The 20612-nt window shown below is 35.6% G+C and overlaps 1 protein-coding gene across 1 annotated transcript; it reads right to left on the reverse strand.

Moving 5' to 3' along the window:
- Nucleotides 1–11930: 11930 nt before the first annotated feature.
- rce1a (Ras converting CAAX endopeptidase 1a) lies at nucleotides 11931–20265 on the reverse strand. The gene is made up of 8 exons (XM_051114729.1): nucleotides 19938–20265; nucleotides 19055–19157; nucleotides 18769–18852; nucleotides 18508–18586; nucleotides 18077–18244; nucleotides 16132–16203; nucleotides 15975–16037; nucleotides 11931–15261 (listed from the first exon to the last, which is right to left on the reverse strand). Exons 1-8 carry the CDS (start codon nucleotides 20099–20101, stop codon nucleotides 15035–15037), a joined length of 960 nt encoding a protein of 319 aa, XP_050970686.1. The 5' UTR covers nucleotides 20102–20265; the 3' UTR covers nucleotides 11931–15034.
- Nucleotides 20266–20612: the final 347 nt, after the last annotated feature.

The following is a 20612-nucleotide window of genomic DNA, read 5'->3' on the forward strand; positions in this document are numbered from 1 at the left end:
ATGACAAAGAAAATATTTTTTCAGTAGTTTGATTGGGTTCCACTTTCAGGAAAATCTTATTATGTTTTGGGTCATATTTATGCAGAAATATAGAAAATTCAAACAGTTACAGGCTTCAACTTTCAATGCCTCTAAAAATGTACTTATACATAAAATTCAGTGCAGATTCCAGCTGAAATTAACATTAGTGGCGGTAAAACACCAATATTTACCACAAAGCATGATTTCTTTTAAACAAATATGTTTAAATATGTATGTACAGTACTGTGCAAGAGTCTTAGACCACTAGTATTTTCATCAGCTAAAAAATGGTTTAAAGTCAGTTAAAGTCAGTCTTTTGCTGTAATGTGTCAGTAGGAAATATCAGTTTACATTTCTAAACATTCATTTTGCCATTAATTGTAATAATCCAGTGAGATTTTTGTATGGAGCACAGGCTGTTGTCAGACTCCTTGTGCAAACAGAGATCTGATCTCTCCATCATTCAATCCAGTCTGTCTTAAGAAACAGAAAAAACGGAGACAGACTAAATCCAGAAGAACTGTGGCAACATCTCCAAGATGCTTTAAGAGACCTACACCTACAAAGCTACCGTACTGTTAAAATTTTTAGACAGTTAGGCACATAAAATGAGGATGCTGTCAAAAACGATGTCATAAATAGATTTTCTTTATCAATGAACTTCTATTAACTAAAATAAATCAGCAATTGATGTGACCATCCTTTGCATTTAAAGTAGCTTTTGCCCTAGGTGCACTTGTGCAGAGTTTTTCAGGTAGCTTTGCAGGTAGGTTATTTGAAACATCTTGGAGATGTTGGAACAGTTCTTCTGGATTTAGTCTGTTTCAGTTATTCTGTTTCTTCATGTCATTCCAGAGACAGACTGGATGATGGTGAGATCAGATTTCAGTGTGGAGCACTGGCTGTTGTCAGACTGCCTGTGCAAACAAAAATCTCACTAGATTATTACAATTAATGGCAAACAGAATGTTTGGAAATGTAAACTGATGTTTCCTACTGACACACTACAGCAAAAGATAGAAATAACTTACTTTAAACCATTTTTTAGCTGGTGAAAATACTAGTGGCCTAAGACTTTTGCACAGTACTGTATGTGTATGTATATATGTGTACGTATGGCCTCTATGAAATATTTAAGTGAACTTGCTTGATAGTGAACCTGGTAAAACACTGCACTGGCAATGGGGAGCACTTGGGTATGAGTGCTGTGTGTGCTGACACTTAATAAAAAAAATTCAAAGATTCGTAGCGAAACAAGCTAAAATCACACACAATAGAGTATTAAACTTTTAACGCAACTTAGCCAAAGTTTACATTTATCTTTTTCAAGGAAAATAAAACATGCTTTTAATGCCACTCACTGGACATTTTAGTGTCACAAAACATAAAAGAAGTAACATATCATTTTAAAGCATTTTTCAGATGAGTGTGGGTTGAAAAGAAAGCTTCATCAGTGCACAAAAATTCTTATGACCACAACAACTAAGAAGGTGAGTTAGATAATGAAAATACCAGACAGGCATTTCTTCCAGTCTGAAAAGATCATTGTAGGCGACCTTGCAAGAAAGGATGACAAGAGCTATGAGGTACAAAAACTGACATATTATTATAAGCAAAGATAATGACAGAGACAGAGAGAGAAAGACAAAGAACTCTGTGCTTTATCATTCATTACAAATGGCACGGAGACTATCTTTACCAAAGTGCAATAAATATAAATAGGAATGGGCAAGAAATAAAGAATAAGAAAGATGGAGGACGGGGTTTGTTCCTGCCATGTGTATATTTCAAAAGTTGCCTGAATGCTGAATTTGGCACAAGTTCCTGACCCAGTTTCAACAGAGTAATTATTTTAAAGTAGACAAAACAAAAGAACAGTGCAATCTGTTAGTGCTTTCAAAACCAGTGTCACAGTACACTAATAATTCAATTTGCACTTTTTTATTACAGTATTCATGCTATACTATAATGAATTATTGTAGTAACAGTAAAATGTACACTACCAGTCAAAAGTTTTTTTAATGTTTTTTTTTAAAGAAGTGTCTTCTGCTCACCAAGCCTCCATTTTTTTGATCCAAAGTAAAGAAAAATGTGAAAATCTGAAATATTTTTACTATCTAAAATAACATTACTGCTCTATTGTTTCTGAAAACAATTACACTTGAAGAACATTGAATTATGAAACAGAAGCCACAGTGGATTCTAAAAATACATTTTCACCATAAGCATTGTTATGTAGGACACACTACTACAGCTTCTGATTAAATCTGTACATCATCTCTATTGAAAAAGCTTTCTTTTTCTACTGGAAAAAGTACTTTTGTTGTATTAGGGCATAGTGATGTGCGATAGTAATACCACATACTTTTTATAAATATACCATGGTAATAATTAATTACCACTGACATGATATCCGTTCAAAAAAGAAATTGCAAGACACACAATCAGGCCAGCCGCGAGTGGGCATGTCAATTATGTTGCTAACAATTACTGTGTGTGCCTGGGGTACTTTATGCCCTGAACGTGCACAAGTGGTTGATTTGTGTGGGCATATCAGGGCACAGACTAACACAGCGGAGGCCACAGTGTTTGCTGATCAACTACAATAAGCGCAAACCACTCGCATTCATGCTGGAGCCCATTTGAAACAAGATGAATTGTGATTTTGGTCACAGCTCTCATGGATTTACTGAATAACTGAAGTCACGAATCTCAAGTTTAATTCTAAAGCTGGCAAAACAGAACAAGACCCGTCCACAAAATATGGTTAAACTGATTTGAAAAGAGGGGAGAGGACTGTGCAAAGAAACTATTTCAGAAATCATTGTAATATAAAGAGGGGTTTAGTGAATTTATAACAGCTGACTTTGCAAAGATTACTATTTTGTAAACCATGGCTTCTCAGGGCTTATTTTATAAAATGGTTATTCCATATACATAGCAAGGTTTTACAAAATCAAACAGAGCAAATAAATTGTAATGATATTTTTCAGGCGAAATCAGCCAGTGTGCATGCGCAGTACTGAGCACATGTCTCAGAATGCTGACTGTTTCTATAGCAACTGGGTTTTCTAACGGCAGCTGACTTTACTAATCAACGATTGGCTCTTTCATTAAGAAGGCAGGGCTTTGCAGCCATAATGAGCGTTGCATCTTTCCCCATTCAAAACTATAAAGTGACAAGTCTTGGGTATTCTATAGGCTGTGTCTGAAAGCCTAGTCAACTTTACATTTAAAGACCCTAAAGAATCATATCAACTTGTGGGAAATGGGCATCCGATGACCCCTTTAAAAAATGAAAGCACTGATTCAAGTATTTTTGCAGAACAGGTCATTGTTATTAGAGGCTGTTTCGATATTATTAGTAGTATATTGTAAATATTATGTTTATTTACTACTACTTTGATCCCTATTAACACTTTTATAAAATACTATTATCACAAACAATATTGCTTATTATGTTTTTTTTTTTGTTTTTTTTCTTAACTATTCATGAAGTATATAATGGTCAAGATCTCATCTATTATAAAGCAACAAGTTTAATTTCACCAGAATATCTTTTTTTAGCTGTGTCTCATTACAAAGGATGCACCCTCCGGAGGCTGCATTCGAAGGCTACATACGTCATAGAGGCTGTCTCATTTCAGAAAAGCAAGTAAGACACTCTAAATGCGATCTTCGAATGCGTCCTTCTTTCACAGGAATTCGGTGTATCCTTCGCTGCTACAGATAACCCACAATTCTTTGCGTCACTGTAACCAAAGGTCGTTTATTTGAAAATAAATTGCAATGCCGGCAGATGTAAACACAAGTGACGATGTGGTGTTCAAAGATAAAAGTAAAACTAATATATTTTTGTCCTCCTTTATTCTTAGAATTAGAATTCGGATGTGCCTTGATGCCTTCCTGCCTTGGAATGCTGCATTTTAGAGCTTTCGGACGCAGCCATGGTCTTCCTTGCAACGGTCTTCCTTGCAACAAAGTGGTTGCCAAGCAGCACACAAAAGTAAACAAAGGTGTATGTTTGTAGAATAATTTACAACAGCTTCAAATGCGGCTAAACCAATCAGAATCAAGGACCAGAACTATCGGTTTTATAATTTCAGTTTTGTGCTTAATAAACATTTCTTAGTATTATCCATGTTGAAAAAAGCAAAGGCACTGATATTGTTTATTATCAGTCAGTGCACATTTATTTCAGTTGAAACAGCTCAGACTTACATTTTAGTCTAGGACTAGGCCTTGTCTGTGAAACCGGGAGCAAGATTTTATGCACGAAAAAAGTAGAATTGACAACTGCCTTGAAAATAACATGCAATGAAAAAATAAATAAATAAATAAATAAATAAATAAAAAATAAATAAATAAAAACACCTTCAATGGTGCTAAAAATAGATTTCATTTAACATACATAAAACAGGGACATAGGAACAGTCTAAAACTAGAACACACATAAGCTTATTAGTTTGGCTTATATATTGGCTTAAATATTAATTAGATGATTATTTGTTGAAAGGAAGCTAAGTAGTCTCTAGCCATAATAGATTACCTCTTACTGCTTGTACATTGATTCAGTCCCATGCCGAAGTGACAATGGACTGGGTAATAATGGCTGCTACACCCACGATACAAAATATAATTTATCAGCACTTTCGTTTTATTTAGGGGTGAAATATGACTCATTGAGCGACATTTCTTTTAAAAATGAGAAATGTGGTTCCAGCCTACTGAATTGATTAAATTACCATTACTTAAGACCACTTTAAATGCACTTCCTAATGGATATGAACTAAAATGCCAATTAATCAGGTATTTAAAACTGTCACTGACATTCACTGAAGTTTCCCCCATGCTTTTTGGCCTGTTCCACGTTCTTGCTATGAGTTCCCAGTATAAGAGGTATTGTGTTACTGTCTTTCAAGCAGGACTTCTGCGTTTGTGTGCTCAGAGTCTCTGGAGGACGATGGAATTAGGCCTTCCACATTCAGTCATCCCGATTTACCCTTCACCCCACAGTGTCCTCAGCCCTAGACAGCAATAACGACAGGAAATGTGAAAAGTGGTTCAGAGTGACATGAGAACGAACAAGGCCAAAGTTCTGCACTGGATGGGCGGCACAACTCTGCTTTAAATTGAATTAGAATAAACGTACAGGTTGATTTTAAAATACAGCACTTAAGAAGTCAAAGCAAAGCAGGTTGCTTATGCTATCTGTTTCCAATACACTCATGCTGTTCACTTTGGATTGCTCAGATAATAGCTCAGATTTCCCTTCAAGAAGCATTTAATCTTATTAGCTTATTTCCAGAGCGGTTTCTTTGCATTTTACTCCACTTTAGTGACATTCATACCTTCAGGGTATAAAAAGTGCAGGGGAAGTGTCTTGAGTGAGCATATAGGCTGAGTTGAATAGCCATAGTGTCAATTCACTGGTGCCCTTTAAACTGGTGCCCTTTAAACATCACCTTCTCTTTCACAACTGTTAAAAGAGAAGAGCTTTCTGCTGAAGGTTTGCATTCCACATACAAATTTATGACCCTGGACCACAAAACCAGTCTTAAGTCGCTGGGGTTTATTTGTAGCAATAGCCAAAAATACACTGTATGGGTCAAAATTATTGATTTTACTTTTATGGCAAAAATCATTAGGAAATTAAGTAAAGATCATGTTCCATGAAGATATTTTGTAAAATGTATGAAAACTTAATTTTTGATTAGTCATATACATTGTTAAGAATACTGAAGAACTATAAAGGCAATTTTCAGATTCCTGATTTTTAAATAGTTGTATCTCGGCCAACTATTGTCCTATCCTAACAATATCAATGAAAAGCTTATTTATTCAGCTTTCATATGATGTATAAATCTCAATTTTGAAAAAATGACCCTTATGACTGGTTTTGTGATCCAGGGTCACATTTATCACAGACAGCAAAGCTAGCGGTCAGTTTTATCATGACAAGATCATGCACACAAAACCTTCTGCCTAGTAACATCAGCACAAACACTGATATTAAAAAGCAAGCTCCTAGAACCATCACACAGAGTCATGACCAAGACCGTAACCTCACCTGACCACAACTGAACAATATGCAAAAACGAGGGATTGAGTGTGTGCTTATGCATTTTTTGCCACTCAGGCCCAGACTGAATCTGCAGACTTTAATGCACATTATTTATTCTTGTACTAATTTTAACAATGTGCTTACTACCTTTCTGGGCCTTGAATGTGTCAGCCGACGCAGCATCAGAAAGCTCTTGGATTTTATCAAAAATATCTTAATTTGTGTTCTGAAAATGAACAAAGGCCTTACTGATTTGAAACAACATGAGTAAGCAATTAAAATTGACAGAATTTCCATTTTTGGGTGAACTAACTGAAGCATTTTCACAAGTGCACTACAACGTTTTCGGCTAAAGGCATAATTAAAAAAAAAACTAAATATTTAATAAACAAACATACCAGGGATCGGGGGGAGTGGCAGTATGTGAATAATACATAGGTTCCACATGTGGGATGGTTTATACCTCAATACCTCAACTGGCAGAAGACTGACAATTATGTACAAAATTCAGGCATGACTTTATGCTAGCATGCGGCAAAGGCATAACAGAGCGATGGTACACGCAGTGCTGCTGTCATTATTTTTCTCTATGGGAAATAACACTGCCTAGAGATAATGTCTCGTATGCCACTGTAACTGCAAAGCATAAAACATCAATGGCTGGAAAATCTTCCATCATTGTGTCCCTCATTGCCCTGTCATCAGACAGGCGGCAAATACCGTGAAATGCAGTGCTTCAGTTCCTGAAGATAAACTGTTTTTACAGACTATGAATCTATTAAGATCTTCGGAAATGTGCACTCAGCAAGAGCACCTTCATTACCGACAGCGCTGTGTCTTCCACCCCTTCAATCTCACGACCATCTGTTTTCATACGAGGCCAGAGCGAGCACAAGAGGTATATTGCTTCTTTTTTGAAAAAACAAAGTATGAATCAACAACACCACACAATAGGAGGCAATATTTCAAAATTAATGGGAAAGTTAGAGGACAATTGAAAAGAAATGAAAACAGACTTAAAAATATCTGAATGCCATGGCATTAGATACAAAATATCAAAAGTGGCTTCTGCAAACAAATGATAAATGACCTTTTCTCAGAATGTAATCTGTAAACGCTACATTTTTCTTTAAGACGTAGAGTTTGTACAGAACAGATTTGAAGAAATTTTGCATTAAATCACTTGCTCACCAGTGGATCCTCTGCAGTGAATGGGTGCCGTCAGAACAGCTGATAAAAACATCACAATAAAACATGAGTAATCCACAGTAGTCTAGAACATCAGTTAATGTCTTGTGAAGAAACTGAATTTTTGTTAAAAAAAAAAAAAAAAAAAACATTTTAATTTTAAACCATTGTTTCTGACCAAAATATTAGTCCATAATCATTGATAACATTTCACTGATTTTTAAAGCCCAAAACAACAGTTTAAAGTTAAAAAAGTCTGTTTGTTGGACAAACATGCAACTTATCTTCACAAGATGTTAACTGATGGACTGTAGTTGTGTGGATTACTTGCGGATTATTGTGATGTTTTTATTAGCTGTTTGGACTCTCATTCTGACGGCACCCATTCACTGCAGAAGATCCATTGGTGAGCAAGTGATGTAATGCTAAATTTCCCAAATCTGCTCTGATAAGAAACAAACACTTCTATATCTTGGATGGTCTAAAGCTGAGTACAATTTTTATTGTTGGGTGAAATATTCCTTTTTAAAAAACTGGTCTTTTTACTTTTTTTCAGTGAAATGCTGTGCTTCTGCTCTCTTTCTTTAACAAAAATCAGTAAAATAAAATAAAAACTACATTATATGAAATGAAAACAAAATGTAAACAAAAAATCTGATTTCAATGTCCACTATATGCCAGGGTTATGTCTGTCAAATAAACTATGCATATCGTAATTTCTTACACTATTAAATCATCACATATCATAAACATATTGCTAAAGACTTCCATATTACTGTCATTTCATGCACAAGTAAACCTAAGTGTTCACCTGCAGAAATGCATTTAAAAAAAATCTTGAGTTTAGCAATGGTAATGTCCTTCACAGCTGAGCGGATCCTCTCTGAAGTCAGACCTTCACCCTAGAGACACGTTTGCTGAAAGGTCACCGCAGGACAACGCTTCAGACTTTACTGCCGCCTTCTACAACCACTGCATGAATCGTTGAATCAATAAGGTCCTTCCTTGCAACGAATTTAGAGAAAGTTACCAAAAAAGTATAGAGTGCAGAATCTCAATTGTGAGTAACAGTAAAGGCAATTCTACAACCCTCAGGACTCTAAGTGCAGCAGAAAATAACTAGTGAGTTTGCATGACTCCTTAGGACAGTATTTGGCCGATATACAACTATTTGAAAATCTGGAACAAAAAAATCGAAACACTGAGAAAATGGCCTTTGAAGTTGTTCAAATTAAGTTCTTAGCAATTCATACAACTAATCAAAAATTAAGTTTTGATATATTTATGGTAGGAAATTTATAAGTCTTCGATGGAACATGATATTTACTTAATATCCTAATGATTTTTGGCATAAAAGAAAATTTTTGACCCATACAATGTTTTATTGGCTATTGCTACAAATATACCCGTGCTGTTTATGACTGGTTTTGTGGTCCAGAGTCACATATGGACATTTATAATTTATAATAGACATTTTATAATAGTACAAATGAAAGCGTGAGACAAAGAAAGCAAGAAAAATATAAAATATGAACAGATGGTGTATAGCCTGTATGAACCTGGTGAAAGACATTTGGAGCTGCATCCCTGTTAGAATAGTTTCACTGTTAAAGTGATCAAGAAGTTTCTAAGAGGACTACAAGGCACTTCTGGTTTTTCATCAGATTTATTTAAAAAAAAAAAAAATCAAAGTCATCCCTCTCTGTATCTTATTAATTTAAATATATTCCAATGAAAGAACTGAAGGAATGTGACAAGTAATCCTGTCAAATACCCAGCTTTATTATAACAAGGGCCAGGTGTGATATTTACATACATAAATTTACATGCATTCTCTCGTGTGATGAATAGCATCACTTAAGAGAATATGAATATGCCAAATGTTCATTTCTGTGCAATTATCAGCAATGTATCCATTGCTGCCAAAATGCTGAATAATGCATCTGACAATTTCATCACTTACAGTATTCTGCCATATAGTCTGAAAGTGCTCCGATTTCGAAAGTGACTTATATAATGCAACTAATGTCAAGCATGCAAAACATAGGCATAGAAATGCACTGCATCTCTGTGCTTTGTCCACGAAAATACCTAATGTACACTGTTTATGCAGTGAACATGACTGAAATTGTAAAAATGTCACGCTGAGGAAAACTGAGTGCTTTACTTTCAGCAAATACAAATTTTGTATGGTGGACTTTAAAAAATGGCCAAAAACTACCCATAAAATTGGATCAGTAATGGTCCATATATGAAAATGGCTACATATCTGGAGTACACACTTTGCTGACATAATGCTACATTTACAAGTAATAGTCCATTGTGAAGGCCACATCAGTGCAAACTCGGCACAAGAACATCATGTACACTATTTTGGACAATTCCATAGACTTACGTACAGGCTCCTTTGACTTGAGCCTGTAAACAACCACCTAGCAACAAAACAAATCACTACTCTTTTTATGCCCCCAAAAATCTCAACCTGAATAAAGACACAGAAATGAAGACTTGCAACATAAACCTGTCGAAGCCAGAAAACCCTGATGTTTGTTTATCCTTCCAAAAGAATCATCACGAGTTCCTTCCCTGCAGGGCACCTGCAGAGTCTTCTACTCTCAACAGGTCGATATTAATAACAAACATTGCGTTCTTCAGTTCATTTGCTTTTATTGATATTTCATGTCAACAATGCACTCTCACCAGGTTAAATCAAGCATGGAAAAAGCAGAAACTGCTTTGCTCGTCATCAAGATAAAAACACACATTCATTTGGATTTAATTAAGATTTGACTGAGAGAAGCTTTTATGAGAATTCATGCAATGGATGGAGTTTTACTTTTAGTTAATGCAGTTTTTACAGCCCTACATTCAAAAGCTTTCGCCAAGCTTTTGAAAAAGACAGATGCTCAAAAGAGATTGAAAACAGAGGGACACTGAGAAAGCAAAGCATAGAACAGATACATAACAGTGAAGCAAAAGCAAAGACCTCCTATCTTTTCAATGTCATTATACATATATATATATATATATATATATATATATATATATATATATATAGAAAATAGAAATTAATACTTTCATTCAGCAGTGGTCATGGTGCATTAAATTGATCAAAAGTAACAAAGACATTTATGAGATTACAGAAAATTCTTTTTCAAATAAACAATCCAGACCAAAAGTTTAATGATTTCCACAATATATTACGCAGCACAAGTGGACTTTTTTAATAAAGTATCTCAATTCCGTGGGGAAACCGCGGACTTGGCAACACTGGCCATTATTACCGTTTTGACTGTATTTTTCATCTAATAAATGCAGTTTTGAGACTTTTAAAAAACATGAAACTCTTACCAACCCATTTTCAGATGTTGCGTAGATCTGTAATGAAGAAAATGAATCATCACAGACGAGAAAACGTGATTCAGTGTTAAGTTATCCACACACCCACTTTTGAAAAAAGCCAGGCCTGCATAGAACGATTCTATGAATCCAACCTCTAAAACATCACACATTCAAACAAATCTAAAAGAGGGGGCGAATAGCTACATGTCTTGACATCTCTCCTGTGGCTGAACAAGAGACCACAATGGTACTGTCAGTCTCCAAGTGTTTTTTGGCCCAATTTTGTCAATGCTCAACAAATGTCACAAGATAAGCTGTCACTTGTACTGAAATGAATAAATCTTAGGGTGGAAAAGCAAAGAATTGTTAATACAAACATATCTTATAAATGCTTAAACGTGAAATCATTATAACACCTCTCCCTGGTGGTCAAACGCTGGTAACATTTAGATTTAGAACAAAAGCAAAAGAAATTAAATTGAGCTTAAATAACATTTAGTATAAACATAAGACCATTTCCACATCAAAGTATATATACACACACTCTTAAAAATAAATTTTCCAAAAGGGTGTTTTTGCAGTGATGTCATAGAAGAACTGTTTTTGCTTCTCCACAGAACCTTGTGGACCAGTGACCAGTTCCAAAAACAAAACATTTTGAGGAACATTTTAAAAATGTACAAAAACTTTTTTGATTATAAAGAACCTTTTCTGCATTTGAATGTTTAAGGTTAAATCTTTATTTTGAAGAGTGTACATGAGCCTCCATAATTATAATATCACTTAAAGCTGAAGTGTTCAGTGTTGTCAAAAAAACTTTCTGGCATCCTAATTTATCATGCAAAGACAAATACAAGTTATATGGATAGTTCACTCAAAAATGAAAATTCTGTCATTAACTACTCACCCTCATGTTGTTGCAAACCCGTAAGACCTTTGTTCGTCTTTGGAACACAAAATTAGATATTTTTGATGAAATCTGAGAGCTTTCTGACCCTGCAAAGATAGCAACGAAAACAATGACTTTATTAAACAATTTCTTCTCTTCCCTGTCAGTCTTCGACATTTACAATTACATTGCTGTCTGCGCAGGGTCAGAAAGCTTTCATATTTCATCAAAAATATCTTACAGGTTTGGGTGAACTATTCCTTTATTCAGTGTTGATTTCCCCTGAAAAGTCTAAACATAACGGTGCTTTAAGATCACTGCATTTGACTGAGTCATCCATCAACCTGTGGTTAAAACAACCAGTGTGAGTTGAGTAAGCTGAGTTTGAAAAGATACAGATATAAAAGAACACAAATCCAAGCGAGGTGTTTAAAAAAACCTTTAATTTATTTACAAACGGCAGAGTTTTGCAGAGTGGATTGAAAGACCCCCAGAAAGATTGTCATAAAACATTTGTCCATCAGTGAATTACAGAAAATTGCATTGCACGTTAGTCAAAAACAACTAGCATGCACATTATTCTCTGAGTCACCAAAATAGATTTGATTATAAAATATAGCTCTCAGTATAAACATCAGGCTTGTTTGTAATCACCAATCATTCGACTCAACTTTGAAGAGATTCTCAAATACTTTACATTTTTTTCAGGTGATGTTTCAATGAGCTAAAACAGCGCTCAGCTACTTTTCACATTTGCAAAAATAGATTTGAACGTCTATTGCTCCTCCTTACTGTAAATATGACGTTCAAAGCATCTAAATCTCAAGTTCGCCCCTGGTGCAAATGTTTTGCTTGCAACCAATCCAGATTAAAGAAAGAACACTGTGAACTCAAATTGAGTATGAAAGAAAAATAAAAAGAAGTCAAAACTCTCTTGTAAAATAAAAATGCAATAACATCAAAACACAGTAATAAAGTGAGCATAAGAGTAATGGACTGTGACAGCTAACAAACTCCTGACACAAACATTTTCCTACTAAAAAAGTTACATCAGTCATCAATCACAGTGTCGACAGGAAGCCTGTCCTCGCCAGAGCACCTGTGCATTCAAGCATTCCCTAAACAATCACAACTCAACATGACATCCAATCCAAACATCCCATAGTGCAGTTTAACCACTAAACTAACAGAGTTGCATCTCAGCTCAAATCTAGAAGAATGAGTGAATTTCCACAAATGCAAAAAAAAAAAAAAATTACTTTCTTCAACAGGTTCTTTGCATATCAGGGCATATGTTTAATTAAATTATCTAATCACAGAATTAAATATGCAAAGCGATACAGATAAAGTTTCTAGGAGGTGACTGCTTCTTAATCATGACAACGACGAAATGACACAACACACACAAAAAAGGTCCTCTGGCGCCCTCTGTTGAGCACAACCACAAAGCAACTAAACTAAAGCAGCATTCCGCGTAGCCAGTCACAGTTAAACAGTGCTTACATACAGCGTCCCCCTTAGGTAAACGCATCAGTACAGTCATACACACTATGGCACACACTTCTTTCAACGCTAGAGACTAGTAAACCAGATAACTGCAGTGAGTTGGACAACCTGCGATAATTCCTACCATAACTTTGGCTGTTCAAGTGATGTTACAGATATCACCGTTTTCTTTGTAGTGAGCCAAATAAGAAATTATTTTGGGAACGAATAACAGAAACACCCAAAACAAACCTCTTACGTGGCACTAGATGAAAATCCCTGATTTGATCCTGTTTGTGAGACTATTGCTTAAAAGGTTTACTTTGCATGGTCTCTCACAACACAGAAAAGCCTACAAATGACTCTTTGATACACACAATGAATGTGAGGTCAAGCCATGCCAATATATTAATTAACAAATTACAAGCAATAAAGTAAAATGATAGTTCTATATACTCTTTCTATATACTTTGCTTTCACAATTAATGAGAACTGAAACCAAATACAACTACATAACATTAAATGTTCTGCAGCAAGCAGCCTCTATTCTGTTCCTATTTTCTTTCTTTCTAATTTAATTATGTGCATATTAAAATTACACAAATGAGAGAAACAGCACATACATCATATGAACTACTATATGTTTTAGAATTTAGCTTCTGTTCACCATTTACTTATTATATGGAAAAGAGCAGCATGAACATTCTGCCTAATATCTCCTTTTGTGGTTTTCGAAATAAATGACATGAGAGTGAGTAAATAATGGAGATTTATGGGTCAGCTATTCCTAGAAGCTGTTATGAGAGTTGTATTTGGTGTGTTTCTTTATCAATCATCATTCGAACATCCATATGTCAGCAGTGTAGCAGCATGCAGATCAGTGGTATGAGTTTTCACTAACACTCAACGGTGAAAGAACCCGCATAAAAATTCATGAAGCCATGACCCAGGTCATCTATAATATATAAAAGGCTTATAAAAAGCTTAATATTTAGATTTAGAACGTAAAACAATAGATCAAAGAAGTGTAATTCTCTGATATAGGTAGTTTCGATGTTGTTGCAGGTGGTTTATCACTACACGGTCAAGTGTTGGAATTTCCACCATTACTAAAGCAGATGCGTAGAATTTACTTCAACATCCTCCAGTGCTACCATATTAAATTAACAATTTCTATGCTGATGTAAAAAAATTGTTTTTAGCTCTGCAATTAATATGAATGAAATACCACTGGTCAAAATCTATCAATGATTATCTACTATACAATACAAACATTAATTGGTATTAATTTTCTTCTAATTAGCAAACTGCCAAGGCAGAATCAATGCTTTAAAAAGACCTCATATTTGAAACGTTGTGCACGAGGCCGTAGTTCTATCTAGACCTACACGTTAAGCTGTGTTCAGGGCAATTTAACTTCTGATACACACTCACTACATCTGGTTACTCTAATAGGTCTAGGTCTATTGCTCCAAAAGCGTACCTAAAGCATATTTAAGTTTAATTTTAAGCCTACTGATTTGAGTGACATGATTTTTAAACAATAAAATCAAGAGTAAACCAAAATAAGCCTGTAATGTCTGTAAAAACAAATGTCGTCTTCAAGTAAGGGCATGAGACCAAACAAAATGTCGCCTGTATGTGAAAATAATAGGGAATCTAGCATTTTAGCAATGCACATTCTAACATACAAATCTTTCCAGGAAACCCGTAATAGTGTCTGATCTTTATCCCCAGCACCATCTCATGATAAACACACTGAAATATTGTCACAAAAACATGCAGACGCATATAATCAACTTGTCTTCATCAAACGTAGGCCTGGCTCTCAGCTGAAGTCACTTGATAACGCAACAGCAACTAAATGGTGAAAAGAATGGCCAGTGCAACCTGAGGATGTTTCGCATCCACCGAGTTCTTCCACACATCACCTCACAGAGGCTGTGAATTTTCATACCTGGTGAAACCAGCAGCAAAACAGCCACTCCTTTTCAAATGGCTGGAGAGAAGGAATGGATGAAATGCAGGATGGAGGTATGGATGGATCAAGAGCAGATGGATCCAGGTGTAGAGGTCAGTGTGCAGACGGGTGTAGGCAAACCGTAGAAGAGCGGGTCAGTCATGGGGAAGATGAGGAGGAAGAAGAGAACGACCCCCAGCACGTAGAAGGAGAGAATCGTGAGGCGGTGCGGGTGGTCCAGGGCCGTGCTGAGAGCTGGAAAACCCATGTAGTTGCAGAAGGAATGGCACAGCACAGGACCCACCAAATGACCTAGAGATATATATATAGAAAGAGATTGCAGTTATGTCTTTGTGTGTGGTTACAGTTTGTTTGCTTCAAATCTAGTTGAATCAGAACTATCATAAGGATTGCCTCTGAAAGTGTCAGTTCTGTCAGTAACATTTCCAGCTAACCTTTCAACCAAAAGAAATCAAAATAAAAAATATATATTATAAAAAGAAAAGAAACTATTTTAGTTAAACTGTGATATTATTTTCATGACAATTGAGTTTAACTCCTTCCCTAATAATATTTACTATCTGCAATACAAACCAAAAGTATCTCAAAAATCCCTTTTAAAGCTTTTAAAATGACTTTAAACTTCATCTTCAAACCTCAAGCTTTTAAAACTACTTCGTAGCTATGCTTTCGTAAGCAAACTTTTATCTAGTTTTCACTATGAATCATCATCACGTCTGGACACGATATTTTAATAGAAGCCTCAGAAAGGCAATAGCACAAATACTGTACAATGCAAATACAATACAATTTAAATATATATTTTTGGAGCATTGCAGTCATGAGACAAAGGGGAAAATCAATGTGCCTAACTGTCATGAAAAGTCACAATACTAAAAGTTATTTTAGTGGGTACTATTAATACTTTTAATGCAAAAATGCAAGAATGTTTATTCTACATTTTTTTAGCCCTCTTGTGAAGTAGTGTATGCATCAGTTTTATTAAAGATAAATTACAGATGCACCTGTCCTGATGAATATAAAGGCTGTATAAGCTCCAAATACTGCAGTGTAGGAGAACTGGAACACTGAAAAGTACACAAACAAACAGACATGAGTAATTATATCTCACAGGCGGCACTCTTTGCACTAAAGATGACAGTAAACTAATGACTCGATTACCTGCAGAGAGGAAAATCCCTGAGACAGTGCCCTGTCTGAACCGCAGGAGCTCAATTACATGGTGAAAATGAGCTGCAGTCACACGCAGAGAGAGAGAGAATAAGAAAAAGAAAAAGAGAGAGAGAAAGGTTACCATTACAATAATGGTCTACAAAGAAATGCAAATTAAATTAGAAATGGTCTTGCTTTTCTTGAGCAACCAAGTGGTCAGTCATACAAACACATTAATACAGGGGTGATTCTTTCTGCAAAAAAAGACTTGAGTAGGTTGATTTCCCGCCATTTTCAGAGAACCGCATGGAATGCTCAGGTTACCAATTACCAAATATCTCAGTAGCACAGAGTATCAACAATAATTTCCCTGGAGAGTATCCTAACACTTCTTTTTCAAATCTGTTTTTAGTATTTGCTATTACCGCAGTAACATTTATTACATTAGAGATCTTATTGTATCTTTTTGACCATGAAATGTTTAATTAAAATGTCATAACTGACGTATATGGAAGAACATTCAACTCAATGTCAACTCAACCAGAGGTCCCTGGCCCAAATTTTTGATTCTGTTACATTTTTTCTAAAGAAAGATAAACATTTATAGTGATGAAAGTCAAAATATTAAATGTCACGAATGCATATTTACTGAGTATTGCACAATTTTATGGAGGAGGGTCAAAATGACAATTTTCACCTGAGATTCAGAGCCAAATTACAGGAGGGAAAAATGACATCAGAAACATGGTCTGTTTTATTATTTTTTACACAAGAGATTGGTAGGCCTTTTAGTAAAGTTTAGTTAATCTTTGTTGCATTATATGCCAATGGTGGCCGTTCAAATATGAGGGGAGTTTTTTTTCTAAACTTCACATGCCTGTAATGAAAAAGTATTAAAGATATCTTAAAGCCCTTTCAGATATTGGTTCTTAACAAACTTTCCTTTTGGCATCTTCATTTTTAAGGCCATATATTGTTCCATACCAGCAATACTGGAATCTCAATATGGCTCCAGGACTACATTGTTAAATTGCACACATTTTCATGGTCAAAAACCAAATGTAGGTCAGTTTCGTCACTAATACTTCTATTCTTTTAATGAAGAATGTCTAAAGAACAAACAATTTGAATATACTTCTTCACTTATAGGCATGCTAACTTTGGAGAGAAAAAAAACCTTGAGAAGTGCTTTTTTTCCCCATTTTTGCATGGTCACCATTGGCATGTAATGCAACAAAGATTGCTGAAGTCAACAGATTTTACTAATAGACCTACCGTTCCCTGTGTAAAAATAGTCTCTATTTTCATCTACAAAATAGTGCATTACTCAGTAAAAATACATTTGTGAAATGTAATATTCTGGCTTTCATCACCATACATGTTTATCTCTCTTCAGAAAAAATATTAACAAAATCAAAGATTTCTGCAGAAGTAGCCTAAAACAATGGGTCTTATTCACTACAAGTGTATGTGCAAGTGTGTGAATAAAGTATGCGTACAAACATCACATGCTTTTAAGCTTTAGAGAGCGTTGCATGTTTGTTGAGAAACTGTAACTCAAAGGTTGCGTAAAAACCCATATTTGAACATAATTTGAGAGGGAACATTCATTTAAATTACTCCAAATTTATAATATTAGAACAAAGTTAAAAACAAATTCTTGTGTGCACATACATGTTGTAAATAAGAACATGGATGGACATGTTTTGTGAGAAAGTTCTTTAATACGAACAATCCATGTAATTATTAGCGACTGAAACCCAATGTCTACAAGCTATTTGGCAACATCTGCACAGTTTTGGTGATATCAGCCAAAAAAGCCAAGTTGTTTCATAGGCAAAGCAAATTAAAAAAGACTTTGGAATAACATGCACTTATGAATAGCTAACATAATGTAAATAGTAGATGCATATACCTCAACCTGTGCCTAAGCAAATGGTATGTCACCACTCACCAACACCAAAGAAGAGTGGACATGTGAAGATTGCGGTGGACGGGCCGGCACAGGGTACTAGCATGGGAAGCATGCACGCCCGAAAAACCAACTCCTCCGTTAATGGAGCCACAACCTGGTTCCTCAGCCAGCGCATGTCGCTCAGACACAGCGACCAGAAGCAAGGGTCTGCAAAGACATAATAAACCAATCACATCTACAACAACACTGACAGTGAAGCCAATCTCATTCTTTGACAGCAACAATGATCAATCTAGCTGATTTATGTGGCATAACATGAAGATACAGATTCACCTCCCAAATGACTTAGCTGACATTTAGTGTTGTCTATAATAACTTAGCATCATGACAGCTCACTAACAGATTATTTAAATCCCAAAATAGCTTTATAATTAGAGAGATTCACTGGAGAAATCACTAAGGCTGCTTACCGACTACAACTTTCATCCCATCAATGAAACCCCAAGGGCAATCCATGGCTAGCTGGATCAAAGGACCCAAAAATAGCACCTGATGGAAAACAGAGTAATATATCACACAAAAACATGCCAGGTAAGGTGCCCAATGAAAAGACTCTTCTACAATGAGAAAGTCTCTCAATTTTGATAATACATTGCTTTAGGCTGAAGATAAACACTTGTTTTCCAACATCTAAGAAAAAACACTGAGTAAAGATTCAGTCATTAACTTACCATAGTCAATAGCAGCGGAAGAATAATAGCAGGAATAAGACCCTCCAACCGGATCCCCATAAGGGCCAGTAATGAGGGAACAGGCTATAGGAGAAATTAAGAAAATCGGAGTAAGTCTGGTGTTTCTCCATCAAATAAGGTTAAATACAATGGCAAAAGCAAATTACAAAATGCTTCACAACAAAACCATATGATGCAGTGAGATCTAGAACCACATATCAAAGAGAGCACGGTAAACACATACAGCAACAGTAGGGATTAAACATTTGTGTTGCAGTAAACTAACCTGGATGCCTGTGAAATCTTTCCATGCCCACACAAACACTGGAGACAGAGCGGATACAATCAGTACACTGGTGAAGCGCCTCTTTATCACTGCAGGATGATCCCTGTTAGTGCAAACAACCACACAAACAAACAAATAAACAATCAGCGCATTATATTGTCAAACGCAGTTCCTGGAAGGCCAACCCAGCTCCAACACAAAAACCATGTAGTTTTCAAATAAGCCTGAAGGACTTGATTAGCTGGATCAGGTGTGTTCAGGAGGGCTGTGTGCATTATACAGTGACACGTTTGCATCCTACCACCAGATTATTTTACAAAAGACAAAACAAACAAAAAAATTATACAAGTTTGACGCTAGGGCTGCTATAACAAAATATGAATCAATAAAAAAAAAATTAAACAATAATGAAAAACTAAATCCATAATGTTTTACCTTTAATGTTTTACTTTACGATTATTTATTTGAATGTAACATTTTTAAGATTTAATTATTAGTTTTTCATCACCGTACTAATGTAATATTTCTTGCACTTCATGATGTTGATGTCAAAGAATAGAAGTTTTTTGTACTGTACCAAACGTTCCATTCAATTCATAGTTTTAAGGTTCGATTTGATTCGAATAGTATTTTTTAAAAAAGATTCGACCCAAGCAATACTGAACGTTCGAATCAAGATACATTCAAATATTCGATTCAAACAATATTTGAAACATTTTTAAAACAATATATTTGGTTCCGCATTCCTTTGCAACGTTTTTAAACATTAGATTGAAACAATATACTGTAAAAGCGTCGAACTGGACGTTATAATGCTCCAATATGCTGTCCAGGAAGGGAGTGTACTGGGTTTTGTGACACGGCCAAAGACTACGAACAATACCTTGGTAACTCGCTTTTCCAAACGTATAAACTTCCGACATAAGAGCACGCAAGCAGTAGACAGGATAGAATTGACACCCAGCAAAGTCCATCAGGAACAGACGCCACATTAGCATGGAGTTGTTCTGAATGAAAACTTGACTTCAAATCATCGTCGTCGTTCATGGCGAGACCGACAGGAGCTAAAAACCACTAGACGCGCTAAAAAACTGCAGGTGTAGGTGACACATTAAACACCACACACGTGATTTTGTTTTTGTCCTAGATAAGTGTGTATGTCCACAATGGAGGTACTCTGAAGAAGCTGAGAGGAGACTGTTTTGGCGCCACAGAATGACGCCATCAACGCGAGACGGTCCTGCCGGCCCATATTTCCATTCATAACTCATAACAGCTGATGATGATGCACTGTATGTTGAATGGGGAGAAGAAAAATGACGGTCAATTTATAAAACACATAATGGCCCTGAGACGTTGTAACTACATTATGGTTGTAGCTTATGGCTACAATAAGTTCTCCCCACTGTGCAATAGATTATATTTATATTTAGCTAACCCTACTTCTTTTCTTATTTACAACTCCTTGAAAAATAGTATCTGTATATAGATTATTTTGTATTTTATATATTTTTGACCATCGTGTCCATAGATAGATAGATAGATAGATAGATAGATT

The sequence above is a fragment of the Labeo rohita genome, chromosome 7 (genome assembly GCF_022985175.1).
Source record: "Labeo rohita strain BAU-BD-2019 chromosome 7, IGBB_LRoh.1.0, whole genome shotgun sequence".
NCBI classification, from domain to species: domain Eukaryota; kingdom Metazoa; phylum Chordata; class Actinopteri; order Cypriniformes; family Cyprinidae; genus Labeo; species Labeo rohita.